The sequence below is a fragment of the Hipposideros armiger genome, unplaced genomic scaffold (genome assembly GCF_001890085.2).
Source record: "Hipposideros armiger isolate ML-2016 unplaced genomic scaffold, ASM189008v1 scaffold_67, whole genome shotgun sequence".
NCBI classification, from domain to species: domain Eukaryota; kingdom Metazoa; phylum Chordata; class Mammalia; order Chiroptera; family Hipposideridae; genus Hipposideros; species Hipposideros armiger.
The window spans coordinates 1347234-1371600 of NW_017731417.1; the positions used below are offsets into that span (position 1 = coordinate 1347234).

The 24367-nt window shown below is 45.8% G+C and overlaps 1 protein-coding gene across 1 annotated transcript in view; it reads right to left on the minus strand.

The window, feature by feature from the left end:
* Positions 1-382: 382 nt before the first annotated feature.
* KCNK10 (potassium two pore domain channel subfamily K member 10) overlaps positions 383-24367 on the minus strand; it is a 133557-nt gene continuing 109572 nt past the window's right edge. The window contains exons 6-8 of the mRNA XM_019642290.1: positions 12533-12719; positions 8323-8465; positions 383-6472 (exon numbers count right to left, since the gene is read on the minus strand). Coding sequence (XP_019497835.1) covers positions 5849-6472; positions 8323-8465; positions 12533-12719 — 954 coding nt within the window. The 3' untranslated portion in view covers positions 383-5848. The remainder of the gene's footprint in view (positions 6473-8322; positions 8466-12532; positions 12720-24367) is intronic.

The following is a 24367-nucleotide window of genomic DNA, read 5'->3' on the forward strand; positions in this document are numbered from 1 at the left end:
CTGGTCGTACTGCCGAAATGTAGCGTTTCACCTAGATAATGTGACACCACACTGTACAACCCCCAGCTACGTATCAATACAGTCAGGAGCAGACCATACTGGGGAGGTGAAAAATATGTATGTGTGCAATAAATAACACTGGGCTATTTACAGTGCTCGTCTTGGGTTGCAGTGGGCTCCTCTGCCTGCAAGCCTGTGAGTGCCCACAAGCTCTGTCCTGCTGAATACCTCTGAGTGCCCTGCCAGGCAGGAAGTGTCCCCAGAGGCACCAGCAGGCCTAAGCATCGATGTCACCCCAGCCGCTACAAACCACACTCAGCCCCACAAAAGAAAGGAAAACAGGAGAGACATTGGATTGGATCTTCCAGAAGGTCTTTGTTGCACTTTTCTCCATCATTGAAAAAAAAAATTACATCATCAAATAAAGACAATAGCAGCACAGCTTATTGAAATGTTTCAAGCAAATTTGCTTTTGTACTTTTTCTAAGAACATTATGAAATTCCCTCCTCCCCCCCACCCCACATTATTTTCTGTAAAATGCCTTTTTTTTAAGCACCATGAAATCCTACAGAGAGAAAAAAATAGGTAAAACACCTCCACGCGTGGGTTTATCGTCGTCGTCGTCACTGGGTCCCCTGCCTGTGACTCTGGGACCGGGAAGGAGGCCTGAGGCTGGTTTGCATGTGGGTTGGTTTGCATATCTCTTCTAGGCACCACTGTACCTTCTCCCTTCAAGCTCGGTGCCCTGCTGGCAAAGGAGAGGTTTTCCAGTTATTCTCTGCAGCTCGGGCCTGCTGTTATCGGTGGAATGGAAGACCTCATGAGGATTTTTTTTGTTTTTTTTAATGCACAGGGAACTATTTGAGATTTTTCACTTAAGAACCAAGAACACAAAAAAAGTAGATTCCAAATCTCTTAGGCACCTGTGAAAATGATAATCACGTTCAGTAAAGTCAGAGAGACACCTCTCATTCCCCCTCATGGGACTTAGGGGCTGCCACGAAGGACTGAGGTTTACATGGATTGTGGGCAGGTGGGTGAAGTACAATGCAGCTGGTCTGTTGTGCGAGGGCAGAGGGCAGGCCTTTCTTTTACAGCCATGGAATCGCCAAGCTATTCCAAAGCTTCCATAGAATTGACAGCATCAACAATGCCAAATTAAAGTCACCTTTGCTTCAGAGAGTTACCATTTTTACTTTTTAAGGCCATTGCTAACTAGCTCTTGCATTATACCACCAAAAGCACCCTCTGCTCACACAGCCACTGTCTTTGCCCACAGTTGCATCATAACAGAAAGAATAAACCCCACTTGAAACATTAGTGGGATGCAGAAAAAAAGACACATGAAATGCAGTAGTGGCTCTTTTTCCTCTCTTTTTTAGAACATCTCTGCAGGCTTGTTTGCCTATGTCTTTCCCATGGTTTGGAAACCATGGTGCATGCTGGGTGGTCTACATTCTTACACGATCCAGTGAGTGAAAACCTGCTCCACCCAAATTCTGACCCCATGCTCACGAATCCCCCAACCCAAGCACGCAAATAGATGAGCAGCATTGACTCAGCCAGGAAATTACATCATCTCAGAGGGAGACAAGGAGGTGCTTTGCTAACATCTAGTACAACTAGGACTTTCAATATGGAGTGGTCTTCACAGAAACCAAAGCAGCCATTTCCTGTATGTGTGTGTGTGTGTGTGTGTGTGTGTGTGTATGTGTTCATGTGTGTGTATCTGTGTGTCTGAGTGAGGTGTCTATAGTATATGAATTCATGAAGTCATTAAAGGGAACCTTTACTATAACTGACTTGCAAATAGCAACAGCTTAAAATTATTTAAATAGTCTTAACACCATGCAAAAAATGCCCACATAGCGTGGGTCCTCCGAGGGACAGTAAGGGAAGAACAGGGTGAGCCTACAAAGGGCGCAATCCTAATTTGGACACCAGTCTCTCAAATACGTCTGGTCCATCAATTACCCAGAAAACAATCCCAAAGAGCAAAAGACTAAGCTCTCATCTCAGGCTGAAATAATTGGGCCCATAGTCAGTATTCACAAATCCAGCTACCAACATTCTTAAGTGTAAGTCATAGACCAGGACTGTTGGGTCAGAGAACTGCATAACTAAAAGGGACCTTGACAATTATCTGGTTCAACTCCCTTGATGTACTGATGAGGTAACAGAGATATAGGCAAGGGGACAGAGGTGTCCACAATCACAGACTAGGACTGGTGGAGCACAGGCAAGTAGTCCCAGCCACCCTGATATTAGGCCAGGGACACCCCTACATACACACACATGAAGGCCCGACCCCCAAAGTGATCAATTCCTAGAGTCACGTTTGGGTTAGGGCTGGGTCTCTGCAAACCGTCCTTTGGCTCTCGCCAGTAATCTTCAGACCAGCCTTGAAAGATAAATTTGGGACCTAATTACCAGGTGAAGCAAAAGACACTGCCCACTGAAGATACTGAGCATGCGCTCCTTCTGTGTGGAGAATCAACACGTCTATTCCAGGTTTACGGTGGAGTGGGGAGCGCAGGTTGGAAGGGCAGGGCTGGGCTGATGGGCATTTGGAATCTGTAGCAGCTTTGCCTTATCCACGTTTTCTACGTGCTATTTGGCCCATCTTTAAAAAGTAACATTCAAGCAACTTCAGAACAACTGGCCTCCCCCACATCTTTGCTTGTATACCCAAAGAGGAGTCCAACTGCCTTATTCCCTCAGTTTCTCCTTTGGAGATTATAGTTTGTCAGACACTTTGCCCAATATTAATAGATCAGTCTCCATAGAGGGAGGACTCCTCTTTGATTTTACTCATTAGGGCCTTGGCCCCATCTGTCCTTGGGGGAGGGGATTACATTGGAGATTTCCCCACTCCCGGTCAAGGGTTATTTCTGATCACTGTGATTGAACTCATTTGGGGGAGCGTCTATGCACACACCAACCCCTGTTCCATTTGGTAGAGTGTACAGCTTTAGTGCTTTGAATTGTTTTATTCCTGCTGTATGCAGAGTTCCTGCAAGGTAAGCAAGTAAAGTGCAAAAGAGTGCTTTCAAAGGGCATTTTAACAATACAAAAAGGGTGCCACACGCAGCCTTCCCCAAACCCAAACCAAAACTAAAATAATGTATGGGAAGTTTGGCAAGGTCAACACTTTAGGTCATGTTTACACAAAGACCTTGGTAGTAGAGATCTTCTCCCCACCTCTGTATGCTGTGTCCATGAAACTAGAAAGACACACGCACACGAACACACACATAAGCACACATGCACGTACAAGGGTGCATCACACAGACGCTGTAGCAAAGTCGAAAGCAGACTTTGGTCAAACAGGGTTTGAATACCAGCTCTACCACTTTCTTGCTGTGTGCCACTGGGTAAGTTACTTAGCTTCCCTGAGCCTCTGTGTCCTCCTCTGCATAAGGGGTTTGCAAACACTTCCTACAGAGTGTAGCTACGAGGTTTCAGTGAGCTAATGCCCATAAAGTGCCTAACCTAGTGCCTGGCCCACAGAAGCCACTGGATAAATGACAGGGAAGCCTCTGCCCGATTTGGCTATAGGGTCTAGAATTTTAACACACTATTAAAGAAGGTTCCGCGTAATAGAGGGTAGAAACCCAAACAAATGAGATCCATGGACAGTTTAATGAGGAAGCTTTTAACCTGACAGAATAAGAATGTCCCAGTTATCTACCCATTTCTTCAAATACATTTCCTCTGGCTGGAATGATTTCCACAGTAAGAACCACTGCCCACACTTCACAGGCATCGTTTCTCAAGTGTCTGCTTATCACTGTGTGGACACAGGATGTTACCAGTGGGCCACAGCTCCAGCCCCAGGGAGGCGTTAACCCAAGCCTACCTTGGACAGGCAGGAAGGGCCTCATCCAAGTTGATTCTTATTTGGCTCCTTCCCCCAAAGCAATGCCAGGACTTCAACTAGAGGCTAGAGGTTGGGGGTGGGAGGGTGAGGTTTGTGCTCCAGTCAAGGGAGAGCTGCTCATTTTTGGAAAACAGGAAGAGCTCCGCCATGGTACCAGTGGTCAAGGATGTGATGGGCATCATTTTCCCATTTTCCCTGGAAGTCAGAAAGCATTAGATGGGTTTCTGGAAGTCTCCGCTAGTCCTGTGATCTTTTGATAAATCCACTGATGTATTAGTCATGTGAAATCCCCAAAAGGTGGCACTGGGCCTGGGAGGCCCATAACCAGCAACTTTCCTGCTTCTGCCAGGTCCAAATGCTTAAGTCTATGGTCCAAATGGCTAAGTCTGAACCCCAGTGCAAGGGCCGGCCAATTCTGAAAAAATCTGATACATACACAGGATGATTGGCCTAGTACGTATTTTTCCCTTTCTGATAAAAATCCATTTAAACTCTTCCTCTCAAAGCTTATGACTAGCCATTCCCCCACTTTCCTTCACTCGTGTTTTAACCTCACGGAACAATCATAATTATCACATGTTGGTTAATGTTTGCCCTGAAACAATCAATCACGTTGGTGATCCAGTTGGTGTTCCAATAGCAGATATGAAATAAAGAAACAAGCCAGGAAAAGTAAGTAATGCTTTCAAAATAAAGGAATGCCCAAACATATAAGGAAAATATTTTAAATACTTCTTTTCAGTATTATTTTTTCAAATGGCATTAATGGCACTTAAGCTGCAAGCAATTAAAACAATTCAATCTTCTTGTACGTACAAGGGTTGGTTGAGGGTTTAGTTTTCCTTTTGTTTGGAGATAGCAAGATTGGGTCTTGTTACTATGTCTATCCTAAGACACCCAAAAGGACGAAAAGCCCTGAGATGGAATGATGCCATGGTCCTCCTTGGTATGTCTCAGACATGCAGGATGTCTATATTTATAAAAATTTAGGGTCAGCTAGACAGAACAGCAAGCCACTGGCATCATGCAAGGCAATAGTTTTGGTATTTCCCCCCTCTTATAAAAACAAGTTATAACTGAAGTTCCACTAGAAAAGTGAACATGAACATGTCAAAACCAGTTTATTTTCACCATCGCACCCACTGAGGAAAATGCATGATTTTTGCCTGTAACCATGCAGCGGTTGAGGTTGAGTTTTTACCAATGCTTGCAAGTTCATTTAGACTACCTACCCCTGTGAGAAAGACAAAATTCAGTAGGCTTCCGTCATTGGTTAAGGTGATATCCACAGTGTGATGTTTGCAATTAGTTTTTCTTTTGTAATGAGGAAAGCAATTGCACCTTTTAATACATGTGCTCTGATCTGCTTCCAACAACTTCCAGGTGCTCTCAGGTCCCATGGACATTCATTTGGAGCTTAGAAAGACTAGCTATGCACTGAATGGTTTGTATCAAAATTCAAGCTCAGAGCAACATGCCAAAAACGTCAGCTCTAACCCTACAGGTACCAGTTCACCCCCAATCTGGTCCCCTTGTGTGTGTGCATATATCACTAACGGTAGGTTCAGGAAGTGAGACTCCATCTAAAAGACACACCTGTTCCCTCCAGAAGGCTGGTCTAAGGAATAGCTGCCCTTTTCTGTGTGCCATGCCAGGGCGGCGCTGTACCGGGGCACAGCATCGCCCCCCGAAGCGCCCTTGACCTTTGCGGCCGTGACCGCCCACGCGTGCGAACGCTCCCTGGGTGTCTGTCCTGCGCTCGCTGTCAGAAACGGAGTCCTTGTTCTTTGATTCCTTTTGGCAGAGCGAGCTTTCTCGGTCGTTTATGGCACAGTGAAATATATTCTTCAATGCTATGTAATTTCGGACTAACGAGAAATCTGTTTAAGGCACGTGTCTCAGGGTGAGTATTAAAAAAAAAAAAAAAAAGAACCACAACGCTACATCGAGTCCAATGTCCTTAACCTTTAGTTTCTGTCTTCAAGTAACGCGTTGTTCTCGTGTTCCCTGTCTTTGGTGTCCGTGGGGACCACCCCGTTCTCCACGCAGGCCTGCTGCTGGGCGCAGTCCGTCAGCATGGCTGTGCTCGAGTGGTCCGAGTTACACACCTTTTCCGTCTCCTCCTCCTTCTTCTTGTCTTCCTCCAGGGAGAAGTTCCGGAAAGTCTTGTAGATTTTCTGGACATCCTCGGGCAAGGTCTTTCTGATGTCTTTGTTTTTCCTCTTGGTGAGCCTGGAGGTGGAGCCGAACTTGTTGACGATGTTGTCCTCGGAGGCCCCCTGCCCGTGTTTGTTGAGCTGCTCTGACCCCTTGAGGCGCAGGTTGTTGGGCCGGTTGTTGATGCTCTCCTGGGAGGAGGCCTTGAAGCGGCCCGTGTCCAGTGCGGCGAAGACAGAGCGCTTCTCGGGGGAGAGCATGTCCAGAGAGTGCGCCCGCTGGTCCAGGCCCAGGCGCCGGCGCTCCATGCTGCGGATGGTGGCCGCCCGCTGCAGCTTGTCGTGGATCTCCACGCTGAGCCGCCGCCGCGTCTCCCGGAACTCGGCCGTCACGTTGGCCTTCCACTCGGCCGCGTGGGCCTTGATTTCACCCACCTAGCCGAGAGACAGAAGAGCAAAAGCACGCTGAAAAATCCCTCTCGGCCCGAGCCCCAGGCACCCACAGCCCTTGGGTGTCCCCCTGGGAAGGTTGGTTCTGGGGGGGGGGAGGCCCGAGGCGGTGGAGCACACGCCCAGGGGGAGGGGTGACATGCTAGCTCTGCCCTAGTCCCTCCTGAGGCCTAAACACCCATCTCAAATTGGCTGGTGACTGGTGCGTCTCAGGGAGACACATGTGCTGGAGCACCCAACTGGAAGCTCATGATTTGGAGACGGTGATCCAGTTATGTGTCCCCTCCCTGGAATGGTATGGCCTCATTCCTCCAGCACAACGGGAGTAATCGGGTCCAGCTGACAGAGTTTTCAGTGTTCTGTGAGATACAGGCACGCGCCTAGCTCAGTCCTGGGCACAAAGCACATGTTCAGCGGGTCCTTCGCCTGTCCCTGTCCCTCCAATGCCTCTATCTGGGTAGGGGGACCAACCCGTCCCAGTTAGCCTGGGACTGTCCCGGTTTTAAAAGGCAAGGTCCTGTGTCCTAGGTATGCCCTCAGTACTGGGCAAACGGGGACTGTTGGTCACCCTGTATTGGGGCCATGCTATGGTCATGTGCTATCAGGCTTGCCCCCTCCAGGGCACCTGGTAACCAAATTTCCCTGGTCATGGTGCATAAAGGGGGCGTGTTCTGCCAAAGCCCAGAGAACACGCTTCCTTAGAGTGAGGTTTTACAGGAGCAGCAGCACCCAATCTCAGGGCTCCTCCTCAGCAGGCAAACAGTCCACGTCCTGTGCTTTCCTATGCAGATGAGTAACTCAGATTTTTACACTGAAGAAAGTCACTATTTATGTTGTTACTCTCTCTTTCACTATAGCTGATTTTCAGCAGGCCATTTAGCTACCTGGGGAATCAGACTGGATGCAGATGGCATTGCCAGTGGCTCTGTAAGCCAGGAAAATGAACATTGTGCCCAGGAACGATATGGAAAATGTCTGCCTCCAGCCACTTTCTCCCACAGCCTTCTACATAGAATGGCCATAGTCTGGGACGTGAACAGCCCTTAAAGAGGCTGTCCCTCTTTTTTTCTTTGGTTTTTATCTCCTTTCCTTTCTTTACCTCCTCCCTTCTCTTTCCACCTCCTTTCTTATTTCTTTTCCTCTCTCCCTAGAAGAACTACATGGACTACCTTTCCTGCCTATGCCTTCCTTTTCTTGCCTTTTTGTAGGTTTCTGTGCACATTTATATGCGGGAATAGGGACTGCATGCCCCTGGCCATACGGATTGACTTATTTCTACAGATCGGACAACCAGAAGGGGATACACGTGAAAGGGACCCCTCAAGTGTACTTCTGCATGGCCAGCCACCATTCAGGGACTTCAGTCTCCTACAGAATGGAGAAAAACTCATGGCGTTCAACTGCATTTCCATACAGACCACAAGGCCTGCACACTTGAAGGACAGGCCGGCTTTCCCAAGCTTCTTATGAATTTTTTAAGCCTCAGCCTACATATTTGCTGATAAGGGGAAATTGCACTCCTACCTCAACGTAGTCTACCTCTGCTGACTATTTCTTTTCTTTTTGTTTCCCTTTTCACTTTTAAAAATAAGTTGTTGTTTATTAGCCTTTCCAGGATCCGTTGGCTGGTTAAGTGAGTCACCTGCCAAATTTTCTCACCTGCCAGAAAAGGATCCAAAAATAACTGCTATTCGATTTAATGATTCAAACCCAGGAAGACTTATGAGCCCTCCATTTAGTAAAAATTGCTCTAGCCAATTGAACAGAGACAGGAAATTCTTGACACGATTTCATCTGACCTCAGGAATATTCACAGAATCTGGAAGGGGTCCTACCTCTTCTTTTGTCTTTTTGGACAGAACCCGTAGCCAATCTCCGATCATACTGAGGACAGCCGCAAAGTAGGCAAGGCCAACAAGGATCCAGAACCACACTAGGGGCTTATACCACTCGCGGTAATTGATGCCAGCGTTTCCCCCTGAAAACAACCACATGTTACTTTCCAGAATCTAGCATATGACTTTGCAAAGCAAACATATTCTGGTCCATGCAGCAGAGAGTCATCATCGTATCACCATCTAACACTCAACTCTTAGGCCTGCTGTATACAAGATGTGACGGGGTTGGAAGGCAAGGAAAAGATGTGTGCTGTCCCTAAAGAAACGTGACTTGCTGCTGAACTTCCTTTGTTTCTTGACCACTAACTGTCATACCCGTAACAAAAACATGTCAGGGGCCAACTTGATCCAACTCTTCTCAACCTGAGCTTGACAATGAATGACTTGAGCTGGAGCACAACAGATCAGGTCCACTTGTCAATTTTTCTTAAACTTCCTTAAATTTAATAAAAATATTATTAAATATTCCCAAGTGGTTTGGAATTCATGGAACTACTTCCTTCCTAAGTGCACGTGCATTTACCAAGAGCTGAGTGGATGTGTGGAAGTAAATTAGACATAATGTCATTCCTGAGACTTTGATCCAAGTAATAGTGATTTAATGCTAACTGAGGGATGTTTACATGATGCTAATCCACAGGATCAATTAGACTGAGTCATTAGAATCACCATGCTAGGACTAAAAAGGGAATGTCAAGGCCAGCTAGTCCAATCCCTTTATTTTATAAATAGGGATTACAGGAAAAATCCATCAAACCAAATTGGCTAGTTGCCTGATTGCATCGACTGGCTGTTCTGTTGAAAGGACCAGTCATTTATTCCCAATAATTAGCCTAATTTATTCTAGCCCTCCCACAGGCACTGCCAAAGGGGGCCATGAAAAATAGGTTCCAAGCCCAGCCCTCTCTCCTAAAGAAGTGAGGAAGCTCCATGAAATAATTGATGTCGGCCTTGTTCTCACTCTGAGAGATGCGTTACCCAATGAACTAGGCAGGTGGCCATTTCTAAGACAACCGACATTAGCAGTGTATTGGTAATTACGCTATTACATGAGTGATGACTAGACTTTCCCACTGGGTCATGGCAGTAACCTCATCTCGCACCACTGAATCCATACTGAGCTCTTATGGTATCAGTGATACCTCCCAAAGCAGCTGGGCGGGCACTGTGGCCTGTGGCCTGCGGCTCTTCTCAATGCAACCCAGCCCAGTTTTCAGTGCACCCCACAAGGTCTCAACAGCTACTGCCACTTCTGGTTTATTTTTTAATAAAGAAAAAAGGGTTTTGTCTTGGTTTTTTTTCTTTCATTGTAATGTATGCCTTTTATTTTTTCAATCTTATTAAATGTATTGGGGTGGCATTTTATTACATTTATTGGGGTTAATAAAATTACATAGTTGTCAAGTGTACAATTGTATAATACATCATCTGTATATTGCATTGTGTGTTCATCACTCAAAATCAGTTGTCTTTCCATCACCATATATTTGACCCCCTTTTCCCTCTTCTACCATCCCCACTTCCCTCTGGTAATCACCATTCTGTCGTCTGTGTCTATGAGTTTTGTTGGTTGGTTGGTTGGTTTGTTGCTTTCAGTTTTATATCCCACATGAGTGAAATCATATGGTTCTTGACGTTTTCTAGCTGAATTATCTTAAAATTAGAATTCCAAACATGGCTAAAGTCCTCTGTGGCCAGGCCCCCGGGGTTTGGTTTAGCTGCTCCCCCCCCCTTTTTTTTTTTTCCTTTTAGACAACTCTCCCCTGCAGCTTTCTTTAGGATACCATTGGAGTTCCTGCAACATTAAGTGGTTTTTGAGGTTCGTTTTGTTTCTGTGCTAGACCAGAGGATTCTGCAGCTTTCCCCTTGGAGCTATCTGAAAGTAAATATTTACCTTAGCCAGTCACCATCACCTAGCAAAGACTGTCACTAGAGCGCGCTAGTGAACAAAGCGATAACCACCCTTCTGCGTCTACATCAGCTGCTTGCTGAATTCGGAGGTCTGCGTGTACTCCCACCCAAGGTTGTGAAATGCTGTAATGTTGCCTGGCTGTCCTAAAGTGAGCCAGCTACAAAATAAACCAGTACCTAATCCTGCGTGGTGATCCATGTCCCAATTATATCTCTAGTAGAGTTGATACTGTGTTAAATCACAGCAACCACCAGCTCTTGCCAATATACGTTTTGAAATGATTGGGCATCCTTCACCCATCACTCTCAGGGTATTGCCAAAAGGTTGTGACAGACTTCCGCTCTTCTAAGGCATGCATTCTTCACACTGGCCTATGTAAGCTCTGGAAGCTGGGGCTTAGAAGGGCCTGGCCTAATTGCAGTCAGCACTGTGAATCCTAAGAAACCCCTGTCTGTGGAGGCCTCAGGACAAAGGAAATATGGCTCCGTAATCAGCGGTAAAGAAGGGAATTAAAAGTGTCCTGTCTGTGACTGCGGAGGTCATGCCCTTACTGGGTAAGTCAAGATAAGGTCAAGTGCTAGTACGTGCTAAGTGCTCACAGTCCACGGTGACTAATAATAATAAATAAAAATCATAAATAACTTTTAAATCTCTTATTCCCAGGGCCCAGATTAACAGATGGAATTGAGCAATATTTGAGAGCAGGGGTCATCACAAATGTCCTCTAACAGTCCTCCAGACAGCCCAGGGTTAGCACAGAGCACTTTGAAGCACAGCCTAGTGCCAGTGATGCTTTGGGGAACTTAAAGATGTTTGTGAAATAGTTCTAAACTCCAGCTGTCATTACAGCACCAAGCTCCACTGAGTTTTTTCACAGACCAGCTCTGGAAGATGCTAAGGAATTAACTGGACAATCGTTCCTCTTTTCTCAGTTTCTCTGTGGTTTCTCTCCAGAGCTTGAGGCCACTAATCAGATGGCATCAGGTGACTTACCCCTCAAGGTGAGGGGCAAATGCCCCCGCACAATGCTTGAACACTGTGCATAAGGAAAAACTGGTGGGGTCCCAGGCCCCAGGATTTTTGCAAATAATTTTTAATCACTTTGACTTTGTGATTCTTAGTCCTGAGTCAATAAAAAGGAAGAAAAACAAAAGCTGCTATTTCTACAAAGTGGACGTGAGTCTTCATCCGCCTGGTTGGAATAGCTACAAAACCACTCTTCCAGTTACCTTTCACACAGAATTAACAAAAACCATGCCTTTTGACGAGCCTCCACCATCCCGTCCAGAATTTCCTGATTTCCAGATTCCCAGGACCAGACCTGTACTTATGTGCACCGTACTCTGTGGAGAAACCAAGGTACAGTGGGATCACGTGCCAAAGGAAGGACAGATGGCCTGAAGAGCTTAGCCTGCATGTGCCCAGGTTGCTGCTTAACCAGGAACTGGGCAAGGGCACACACGCCCCACCCAACATTCTGAACTTATGATGGAGGTGGTCACTTCTTGGAGAAAAGGGTCGATTGTCTGACCTAGAGCTATCACACTGAGAAAGAGAAGGGTGGCCTCCTTCTTCTAGTCCTGCCTTCCTACCCCACTCTGGGAAAGGAGTACATATAAGAAGCCAGATCTCAGCTCATTTTCAACTCCCTGACCCTAAATGAAAATGACGGTGGTTTTCTTTGATTTCCCTCAACCCAGCTCATTGGCATTTATTTTCACAATGAAGGCTGTTCCTTCTATATACATTCAAGTAGAATCCATTATACTATATTCCCTTGTGGGGGGAGGAGCAGTTTTCAGCTCCGGGTAGTCACCTGAGCCCTAAGTCTGGCGTCGTCGGGGCAAGCCCAGGACAGTTTTTTAAAGACAATGGCCCTCACCCTGGTGGCATCAGGAAGATTAACCCGCAGCTCACTGCAGGCCAAGCTCTATACTAATCTCTCCAGAGTTTCATATTTGCCGCTTGCTAATACCATCTTTATCGATTGATTCAAGGAGCCTTAATACAGAAGTCCTGGGGAGGCCTTCCTCTCATGCATGGCAGAAGCCCACTGCTGTCTACATCACAGAGGACCACGGGCTTGAAAGGAGCCTGTGCACAGCAGTGGGGACGCTGAGCGTTTTTCATTTGCTTCTCTCACAACACCCTTCCTCATGGTTTTGGAAAGCAGGGCCAATGGAATATTTCCCCACCTACGGGGGCCCCAGTGACTGGGATGCCCAAGGTGCTTACCTGCTACAAAATCACCAAAGCCCACCGTGGTTAGAGTGACCACCACAAAGTAAATGGACTCCAAGGCCGTCCAGCCCTCGATGTATTTGAAAATGACAGCAGGGATTGTCACAAACACAATGCAGCCGGCCAAGATGAACAGGATGGTTGAGATGACCCGGATCTTGGTCTGACTCACTTGCTTTTTCTAGGAACAGCAAAGGAGAAAGGTAGGCAAGTCAGCTTTATCACCCTGGATTCAGAAGCAGAGGCACAGAAGAAAATGTACTATGTCAGTGCCTTTTTTTTTTCTTTACATTTTTTTATTGGGGAACAGTGTGTTTTTCCAGGACCCATCAGCTCCAAGTCAAGTAGTTGTCTTCAATCTAGTTGTGGAGGGCACAGCTTCAATGGCCCATGCGGGGATCGAACCGGCAACCTTGGTGTTATGAGCCTGCACTCTAACCACCTGAGCTAACCGGCCACCCTGCATCTCAGTGCCTTTTAATCTCTCTTTGGTCATGGTTGGCTTTGTGAGAATCTGATGAAAGCTATGAACCCTCTCCTTAAAATGCACATACAGATGTTTTCAGGTGTTCTGGGTGGTTCTCAGGTTCCATGAAGCCTGTTCATGGACCCCAGGTCAAGGAACCCCACTTAGGTCATGCCTTGAATGTCCTTTGCGTGGTTCCATGGTGCAGCCCAAAGGAAGCTGGAGATATTCCCGGGCTCCAGGAGGTGGGCAGAGCGAAGGTGGCAGAGAGGAAGGTGTATAACAAAGGCTAGAACGCGGTGTATTAACCACATTATCTGTGTTGGAGAGTTTCTCAGCAATGGTCAACGTATCACCACTGCTCACTGCCCAAGCCATCCAGTATGTCCCTGGGCTGCTTCCTCTGGACATCCTACAATGATGCTCAGAGAAGTCTTGGAGAATCTAATCACCGGGGTATTTTAGGGACTTAAAAAATCAAGTGTTGGGCCGGCCAAGAGGCGCGTTGGTTAAGAACTGGCTTGGGACGCCAGAGGGCCCCGGTTCGGATCCCACATATGAGGGCCAGTGACACTGCCCTCCACAGCTAAGATGCTGAACAACAGCTCAAACTGGAGCTGGGCTGCCGTGAGGCGCCAGCGACAGCGTAGGCTGCAGCCCCTGCTGCAGTGGGTTGCCATGGGCTACCGTATGTAGCCAGCAGCCAGCGTGAGCAGCCAGCAGCCGCAGTGAGTGGCTGTCCAGAAGCTGGTGACTAATCTGCCTCGCCCGGGAAGAGCACAATGATGGTGCCAACTTGGGCCAGTGAAGCAACATCCTCCACAACTAGTCTGAAGAACAAAAGGACAGCAACTTGTCTGTTCCTCTTCCCCCAATTCCCCAGCACTGTTCCCCTCCCCCAATTCCCCAATAAAATCTTTAAAAAAAAAAAATCAAGTGTCCAAGTGTCTTGTGCGCGTGCATGTGTGTGTGTGTGTGTGTGTGTGTGTGTGTGTACTCATGCTTCACTATAAAAGGAAGAGGTGTGGGTGTAAGGTTTTAGCAATATCTGCTATTTTGGACACCCATGTTTTTTCTGACCTCTAGGTAGTAAAAAATAAATAAATAAAACAGTTGCTGTCATTGAACATTTTAAAGTGTAGCTTTCAAGATGGAACCATAAACTATCTTACACTTCAGTGATTTTTGGGCTTTTTAGCCATGTTAGCCCTGCAAATGTTCACTATGATTGTAAAACGGTATTTAATAACTTGTGGAATATCAGGCCAGACTGCCTGAGAAACACCCCATCCCCACTGCTAAATAGCTGAGTGACCTCGGGCAAGTTTCTCAACTTCTCTGTGCAGTTTCTTCCTCTATAAAATGGAGATAAGAGATTCCACCTCATAGGATCAATGGGGAGATTATATAAGTGTGTAAAAGCTTAGCACAGTGCCTGCCAAGAGTTCAATGATCGTTAACATCCATTTTTGCCGTAAAAGTTCAAATATTTCCTCAAATGTGGACGGTCCCAGATTTAACGCTGCCCTTTGCTGCTGAGGAATGGTCCCTGATGCCTCGTTTAAGATCATCCCTGGTTCGCTTCAGGAGGTCACTGTTGGTTATCTCTTCCTGGATACATGATCTCGTATAATTACCTCATTTTCTACAAGAAAAAAGTCCACATTTTACCTTGGTTCTGCTGTGCTGACTCCGGATTGAGCTCTCAGACAGTTTTAGCTCACAATCTTGAAAGCATTTTTATTTGCCTTTCAATTAATTCCCTCCTAGTTCTTCATCGTCCTTCTGAAACTGCAAAGGATTGCAGATAATGTCTGCAATGTCACAAACCAGCTGCAGAGGGACCCTGATGGGCAACGACCTTGCTTTCCTTGCCCCTCCCCCAAACCCAGCAACACTTACAGAATCAAGCTGTGTTTCCACGGTCGGGTTGCTAGGCAAAATCACACTGCTTATTTACCAGCCAGCAGAGCAGCTAGCAAAGGGCTTCACAAGAGCCCAGACATGTTCTTGGACTGACAAAATTGGTACCCCGGAAGAGGTGGTTCGACATAATATTTGGGTAGAAGTGGTAGGATAGTTGTGCATCTCTATCCCAATCTTGTTTTCACACTTTATTGATGAGAATAATGTTTTCTTTCCTTCTCCTTAGGCAAACAGCATTACACAAAACTATCTTCTGTGTCCAACTGATGCTGACTGCAGGAATTTTTGAAAAACTCAAAACCCACCTCCTGTAGCGTTCCTTTAGTTGTCAAGATGATATGTGCAATTATTTCAAAGAGCAAAATAAGTGCCATACGCAGGAGGCAGGGGAGCTAACTTTAAGAGCAATCCTTCGAGAGAGGCATGTGTGTGCTGACAACTCTGGAAGTTGACTCATTTCAGACCTCAGAGGGCTAAGCCACATGTCCGATGTTCATCAAGCATAATGCCCTGCCTGTGTCTGTTTATTTCCACAGTCTCATTTTAGAGAGCAACTGTATTTCTATTCATGTGTGGGCTGTTTCTTTACTTGATTTTTACCCCTCTCTAATGCCTATTCTTTTTTCACTCTTATGTTATTTCTTAGAATTCTGAGATCAGCAGAGCAAACCGTTGTGTGTGGCTGAGAAATTGTGTCTAACCTGTGAGTTGTAGCCACGACATTGGAGGTTTTCTACAATAATAAAGATACTGCAATAAAGACCCTGGGACAGGAGCTAGATGTGGCGAACTCTAGTTTATGGCTAAGTTTGCTTTTGTGGAAATGCAGATATATCACCATGGTAATACAATCGAACTGAGAATAATGTCTCCAAGTGGAAAGATAATAGGATCTGTCTGACAAAAAGCATTGACTTTATTTTCCCATATTATGATGTTTCCCACAAAGATCTCTTTTTAATAGGTCCAGTTCTAACTAATACTTTCAACATCACAACGAATAGCCATGTAGTGCCAGCAATTATGTAAACTATGAGGAGACTTTTTAAACACTGTTTGTCTATAATCTTCATGGCAGAGATACTGTAAACACTCATTAGTGAGAACCGTGCAGTAAAATCTCCATGGAGACTATGGAAAATATCCTACTCAAAAGCTGAATACACAAATGGATCATATCTATACAAAAAAAAAAGTTACAGCTAGCATCTGACTCTGAGCCATGCTGCAGCATCTAACAGAGTATTAGTCATCTCAGTGCTTTGCTGGTATCACCATGAAAAGTTTTTTTTAAAAAAACTTTTAATATATACAATTAAATTGTATTTATCACTGAAATGCCAGTGGAGGTGCCTCTGAGATGGAGAAAATCTTTACTCCACAAATAATAAAAATTCCCAGCCGTTCCACTCCAGGAACACTTTAATTAAAGTCTTTGAAAGTTTTCTGTTCTCAAAGTCGGTGGCTTTTAACATTTGAAGATAACATTCTATTGAAACACAAGATTTTTGCATTCAAAATTCAACCAATTAATTCAGCACATAATTATTAAGAACCTTTTTTATGTCAGGGGCTGTTCTAGTTGCAAGGGGCACAGCAGTTAGAAAAAAAAGAAAAAGAAAGAAAAAGTCCCTTTGTAGTACACACAGTCCGGGGGGCGGAGCAGGGCAGGAGCAGTGGAGTCAGGCTGGAAACCTGCTTTGTGGCGCTGTCCATGGTGCCCAGCCCTGGTCCAGCTATTGAAGGCAAAGGTTGGTGCCTACTGACATCCCACTGATTAAAAACATCACCTGGGAGAGAAGAAAGGAATATTCTTAGAGCTCTGGCATGTGGCATGTGCCAAGTGTAATGGGCTAGATCCTTGGATTTTTATTAGCTAGGAATTCAGAAACTATGTTGCATAAGCAATCACACCAATGTAGGAAACACCCAGATATAACCTTGGCTGAAGAATGGTCCTTCTCTTTAGCTGGGGTGTGAAAGGCAGACCCATGGAAAGGAGAGAAGGATGGGACACCTCCTGATGAGCCAAATCAACAGGATAACTCCTGACAATCTGATAGATGCCCTGCGCAGCTGCTCATGTATCCGAATCCTAAATTCATCTTACCCAGGTGTCAGCAGCACAATGAACAATGTTCCCACCCCAAAATGCCCTCCACACCATCACACAGACAAGTGCACAATAATAATGCAGTAACAATGCTACACAAGTGAAAGGTAGACTCCCTCTTCTCCCTCAGCTGGCTAACAGGGGTCCGAGGTTATTGTTCATTGGCCATCAGTCCACAATAGTCAGGACACGAGATCCCCCAGATGGAATAAATGTTCTTTCCCACCCCTGATGCTTCTCTCCTTGTGCAAGGAGCCTTATCGCTATAACACACATGGCCTCCAGCCTCCTACTCTGACCCAGGCCTTGGCCTCTTCCTCCCCCACTCCTTTTGGGAGCAAGTTTCCCTCTAGAAGTGTTCCTAGTAATCCCTTGTCTGATTCTGGGGTTCTATTAGGAAATCCGTTTGTCCATAGATAGAAGCCATGTTCTCCAAGTGCTGAGGGAATATAGCAATATTAGGCTTCAATCTGTGTTCTCCTCAATCGGAGCCCTCCTCTACTGTGGGCACCAACTGCTTCACCATCTGTGCACAACCTGCCTCTCCCGAGCCCTGAATCTTCCTAAGTCTCTTGAACAAAGAGTGAGAGACTTGGACACTGAGTGGAGTAGAGACGTGGAGAGAGAACCTTGCCCCCAGCCAAGGTGGAGTTGAACAGTGTCAGGTGGGAGCTTCCATGGGGTGGGGGGTAGGTGGCAGGCAGCCACCACTGGTGTTCCATAAAGAAGCAGGGACCATGTGGAATCCATTCCGGGGGCTGGTGGCCAACTGGTGGTATTATATTCCTTTTCTAGGGGCAGTCACAAGGGTGGTTCTAGCAGCAACATCCAGGGCCCAGAATCAGTGGGGTCAGCAGAGCCAGCTGTTGTCAGTACCAGGCAGGCAGCAGTGGCTTCCAGGACCAGTCCGTGGCATGATTTGGGTCATTGCTCTTGTCTAGGCACTTCCCAAGTCTGGGTCTCCAACCGTCTCAGGGATTCGGTAGCTATCTAAGATCCTTTTGAAAAGCTTTCTTTTCTGCTTCAATTGCCATCGTTGGTTTTTCTTGATTCAACTAAGCTGTCTGCCTTCTCTTGGGGGTCAGGGGAAGCCCCACAGTGACAGGCCTGGAATACTGCTCCAAGATCAGCTAGAGCTATAGCATAGCCAGACGTGATTTCACTGCTTTAATAACATTATTTCTCTGACATTCCTAAATCTTCAGAAAAGTCTTGTCAAAACTTACAGCTAGCTTTGGCTGTGGATGGAAGGGGCTGTGTCCATTCCTGGGATGGAGGGTTATAGGGAGAGCAGTGCCAGCCTCCTCCCCCAGGCCAGCAAGGCCGTAGCAACCACCAACCAATGCAGAGGTCCCTGCCACCTGCAGGAGGGGACCAGAAGCACTGCTAGGAGAAGTCGGTAGTTAGCACAGAGACTGGCAATCCACAGGGGTTGATAGGGACACAGGCTGTGGCCAGGACAGATGCAGGCACACATGAGCGACCACCTCAGCAAGTACTAGAGGGCAGGGGACTTTGGAAAGGAGAGCTGGGGAGTGGTCTGCTGCAGACATTTGGGCTAGGTATAGACGCAAAGAGAAAAGATTCAGAAGTACAATTATTGATTCATTAATGGTGGATCTCTTTGGATGATAGATTCTTAACGAGATTTTATTTTCTTCAGTTGTACTCTTCTGTGTTGGCCAAAGTTTCTACAATGACCATGTATTCTCTTTATAATCTTTATAAAGAGATAAAAAAAGGAAGAGGAAGAGAGGTGGGAAAGAACGAGAGGAAGAGGAATCAGGAGGAGAAAGGGAAAGAGAGAAAACGTCAAGCCCGCTCACGGATGCTGTGTGGTTCCCTTGAGAAATAGCACAACGCCCCTGAAAATCACAGCTTGGCTTCCTTTCTTTGGGTGATAACCATGCCCTTGAGGGAAAACGAGAAGAAGAAGTAGATACTCCCCACAGTAAAGTAAGAGAGATGGGCCTGTCTGAACCCTCCGAATCCCAGGGACATTTGCCAAAGGCGGCCGTGGAGCCGTGAGGGAGCCTTTCTCCGATTCGGTAATTGCACCCTACTTGCTGCCTGTGCCGCCTCCTCTTCCTACAGAATTCGGCCACCCCCTTCCTGAGCCAAACTGCTGGGAGCCCTGCCGCTGACAAGCACTCACCTTCCCTCCCTGTCATGTCTATAATACCGGTTATTTTTGCTCCTTACTCTCTACAGGGAATGGATCATTTTTTGGTGCCCAAACACAGCACCATTCCATGCTTCTGTTCCTTTTTAATGGCTGTTCCATCTGCTAGGATATCCTTCCCCTTTTTATGCTTATCAAACTCCTGTTGGCTCCTCAAAACTCAGTTCCCCCGTTGCCTCCTGCAGGAAGCCCTCCTGCCTTCTGGTTAGAGTGACAGCGTTCTCCTACCTCCTGCCTTTGTTCCTTGCACAGTCCCTGTCGATGTGCCTGCCTCTCCTGCATATGTGTCTCCCTACCTGAGTATCCCAGGTGCCCTGCACAGTGCATCTTTGTACACCTGTTCTCTCTTTTTTAGTATGAAGAAAAAATATGAGAGTAATTGTCTAAGGTAAACTATTCTATGAAGGAAATAAAACTATTCATCTAGCAAGAGATAAACTGCCAGAATTTTATAATGTGGAATGCTAATCAGAGTATATAGATAGAGGAGCACAGGCAATGGACATACAGTGGACATACATGCACACAATATGTATTTGTTGAATTGATTTGAATATTATTAATAGCACAGGAGCTGAATCAAAGGGAGAGTCTTGGCTCTCTGAACATGGCCATGGCCATGAGAATGAAAAGTATAAATGCGCATTCCTGAAGGTTACACAGGAGCTCCTGGAAGTTTGTTTACTACCTTGTTTAGATTATAATGCCCTAAGGAGGTGATTGGTAGATCTGGGAGGGTGTTTGTGGTCGCCACACAATGGGAGTGACACTCCTGGCATGTAGTAGGTGGGGGCACTTCCTGTAACACAAGAGTTAGTGTCACAAATCAGAGAATTATCCTAAATTTAGCAGGAGTTTTGAATGTGCCACTGAAAAATATTAATGTTTATAATTGCCTGAGCTGAGAACTTAACTCCCTTTTACATATAAATACACGTGCACGTGAATGTGCGCGCGCGCACGCGCACACACACACCCACACACCCACACACACACACACACACACACACACACACAACATTTTTGCACTGTTTCAATATAGGCTGAATTTTACAAGAATGTGACTCCAACATAAATTGTGAGAAGGCTGAATTTTGGCCAGTTGGAACCTTGCCCAGAATTGTTCTCCATTTTGGAAAACCACATCACTGGTGGCAAAGTCCCTGGTGGCCTCTGAGTCACTGACACAGTGCACATGAACCAGATCGCGTTCGGAGCTATTCCATTCCACACACAGATGCAAGAGTCTCACCGCTTCAGTAGGTGTCCCGGGTGTCATGACCAAGCATCTATTACTGAAACAAGGTATTATGTATTATAAATGACCTTCCTTTTATTTCTCCTTCATAGTGTCACTAGAAAAGAGTATTGCATTTTTCAAAACTAGATGTGTAGGTAAGCTGTACTATCTACTATAAAATTCATTTCAGTGAGGTAAAAGGCATAAATGAGTATTCACTATAAAAGGGGGTCTTGGGTATCGCAGAGACGAGCATCCCTAGATAAAATTAAACTGTATATTGCAGTTCAGGCTGACCTGAGACGTCTGTGGGCTTACACTGACAGGTATCGCTGGATGAGTTGAAAGTCCCTGTATCAGCTTCAGAAATACAGTGCGGTGGTCAGGCCTCTACACCGACTAAGAAGTGGTCTCCCTAACAAGACATGAGTCCATCTGGCACCCTAAAAAATATTTACAACATTATTGATTATTGTATGTCAACTATAATTATATATACATATAGTCACGGGACATGGAGTAAAGTGTGGGAATGGAGTCAATGGAATTGTAATAGATAAGCATGATATCGGGGATGGGAGGGCAGTAGATGGGGGAGGGGGTTGTTTCTGTGTGAAGGGTGAAAAGGATAATACATTGTTCTGTACACCTGAAACTAACAAGAAAAAAAAAAAGACAGTCCCTGTATACACAAAAACCACATGCAGTGATCACTCTAAACCGCACTGAACTGCTCTTTCATCAAAATAATTGCACTTCAAAGGCTAAGACTGTTTCTTTCTCCATTGACATTTGATTGCACAAAATACTACTTTTGGTTTCAAAATCATTTTCTATATCAAAATGTATGAGGTCATGTCCAGCAATGCTCGTTCATTCATTCATTCATTCACCAGGTATGGGTGCGAAATATCAGGCTCTGTGCTACAGACTGTGTGGACGGGGCAGACAGGGCCCATCCTCACAGAGTTCTCAGGCTGATGGGCATAGCAGGCATCAAACACGGAACACCAATCAGGGAGATGAATGTCATTCTAGGGGTGTACAAGGTGTGCTGGAAGGGGGAACAGGGTACTGACCTCATTCAGGAGTCAGACAAACCTCCCTGCAGAACTGACATTCACCCTGAGAGCAAGGGGGTGATGGCAACTGCTGGCGACACCACAAATATCACCTGCAAAGTCTGGAGTCGAAACAGGGCGGCACATTCAGTGCAAATGCACAGGCCCTTGGAATTTCCCCTGTGGGAACAGAGTTCTCCCCAAACCCAATCATCAAGGGTCTGACTCCAAGAAAGAACACTAGTTGTAGAAAAACTTAAAGTTTTGTGAACTTTTCACAAAATCTGGTTGGTGGGTTCATCATTTTGCTGTTTCCCTAATTGTAGGAGAGAATTTGAAGTTAAGCCATTTCTAAAAATATTATTAAAATGAAAGGCCTGTGATACTTTTTAAAAAAATAGAAAAGAGACAGGAAGCAATATGCCCGTTTTCTAAGCAGGGGGCACTCTCATCAACCCTCCGGGTCCCCCAGGAGAGGGCCACAGAAGCTGGTGTCACATGTTTATACAGCCATCTAGACAGGCCTTCTTTCTCCTTTGCCCTGGAGAAAAGGTTGACAAACCTCCAAAGGTAGAAAAGAAATACACCTAATAAAATAGAATCAAAAGGCTAAGGACAATTGAGGCTTTTTTTAAAGAGCAGCAGAGGCAAGAAGCAAAGAGAGATGTCAAAAAAAAAAAAAAAAAAAAAAAAAAAAGCCAAAGAAAAAGTGGTAATAACACTGTAAGAACACCATATGGCATTTATATGTCATGCATTTTATCTTAAATGTTGATATTTGCTTTCNTTATTTATTCAGTGCTTCATACAAGAACACGAAAATAAAATTAAAGCAAAGTTCTTGGATAAGGGCACTAGTGAAGTAATATGTACATATAAATATATTTAAGGCCATCACTTCATATCAGACATAGGTAATTGCCATTCATAAGTAATGCTGTATTTTTGTGCATAGTGGTGTGTGTGTGTGTGTGTGTGTGTGTGTGTGTGTGTGTGTGTCCCCTGCCTTTAGTGAACTATATGGAGAGACTGCTCCAGTTTGTCCCTCAACCCTGTCACTCTGGGAAAACCCCAGACCTCACAGTTGGGAACCTTGCCCTGAGGCAACGGGAGGGCTGCCCTCCTACATTTTTTGGCTCTGGGTGTCCAGGGCCTGTGAGACCTTCTTGCCCATCCTTCAAGAACGTTTGGCAGAACTTTGAAGTGAGATGTAAGGGTTGCATGTAGGCTCTAGAACGAGAGACTGCATGGATCCTGTTCTGATTCCTCCATGTTGCTAATTCTCAAATCTTGCACAATCTTACCTACCCTTTCTGCCTCACTTTCTTTATCTGAGAAATGGGGCTATTTGTAGCTACTACAGATGACATGAGTTACATGTGAAGCGTGAGTTACCTGTGAAGATAAATATGTGTGAAGCCTGATGCAAAGTAAGCACTCAGTAAGTATTAGCAATTAGCATCTTGCCCTGGTTTTCTGCAGGAAGGAATCACTTCTGAGCAATGTCTCCAGGAAAACTGAACCCCGGGAGAAAAGGTGGTTCGTTCCTACTTTCCTCTAGAAACTCCGCGGTTCACTCATGTCACTAGGAAAAGGGACACAATGTCTGTAACTCAGGCTGGGCTGGCTCAATGACTTGGGTGGGGCTGGGGAAAGAGAGGGGGTGACACAGCTGGGAGAGAGGCAATCGATCAGGTAGAACTAGCCCAGAACATCAGAGCTGGACTTAAGCAAGAGACATCCAAGGAGCTACTCTACCAACTGACTCCTGGTGACGCTGGAAGGAGATGACCAGCGAGGACAGCCTGTTCCAACTGAGAAGAACCAAGGTGGAACTCTGTTCAACCCCAGCTGGAAAACAATCCCAACCCCTTTATGAAGAGAAAGCTGGGGTTTAAAGAAGACGTGGGCCTGAGTAGCACACGTATAATCCTCCCATTTGCTGTCTACATGCCAAAGTCAAATCTTTGCCAAACCATGTGCTGTGTGACAAACCGTTTGGTGAAGAGTGTGTGTTCTAGAACCAGAACGTCTGTGCCTGCAGGGCTGGTTTTATGGGTGTGCAACCTGTGCAGTCTAAGAGCACCTCACATTTCAAAGGGCCCCATGCTTGGTTTAATGCTCTGATGGTGCCATTTTGAAGTTCTTAATCATTTTTTAGGAAGAGACCACATTTTCATTTTGCACTGGACCCTGCACATGATGTGCCTTGTCCTGATGAACGAAGCTATTGCCCCACTAACCATGACATATTGGGCAGGTTACCTAATGTCTCTGGGCCTCAGTCTTCTCATCAGTAAAATGAAGCTAATAACAGCACGTACCTCACATGGTTAACGAGAGATTAAGGTAACGTATCTAAAGCACAGAGCCTGGCACCTCGTAAACATTAGCCACTATGATTGCTATTTCCAAAACCATGTGTTAACCATCCAACTCAAGCACTTGTTAATTAGAAATAGCTGCCCAGGTTCCTTGGCAGGTACAGCTCTTAAATGAGGCCACCAGGCAAGTAACAGTTACTGGCTATCATCTGGAGCCTGACCAGGGACTCTCTCTGATGTGGGTGGATTCAGGTGACTCAATCCAAAAATGCCTCGATAACTAAAATCCAATTGCATCCAGAGCTATTGATGAGAATGCCTTTTGCATGCGATGGTTTGTGGAAAAGCTCCTCCTGTATTCAGGAGTGAGTGTCATTCTTCCAGTTTAGAAAAACTAGGTACTGAGAACCCACCAGACGTCAACGTGCTAGGGCAGGTGGGACTGTCTCACATCAGCATCAGCGTTAGGTACTGATAAAGAGGCCAGGATGTCCTCAGCAAAGGCTGAGAGGAGTCC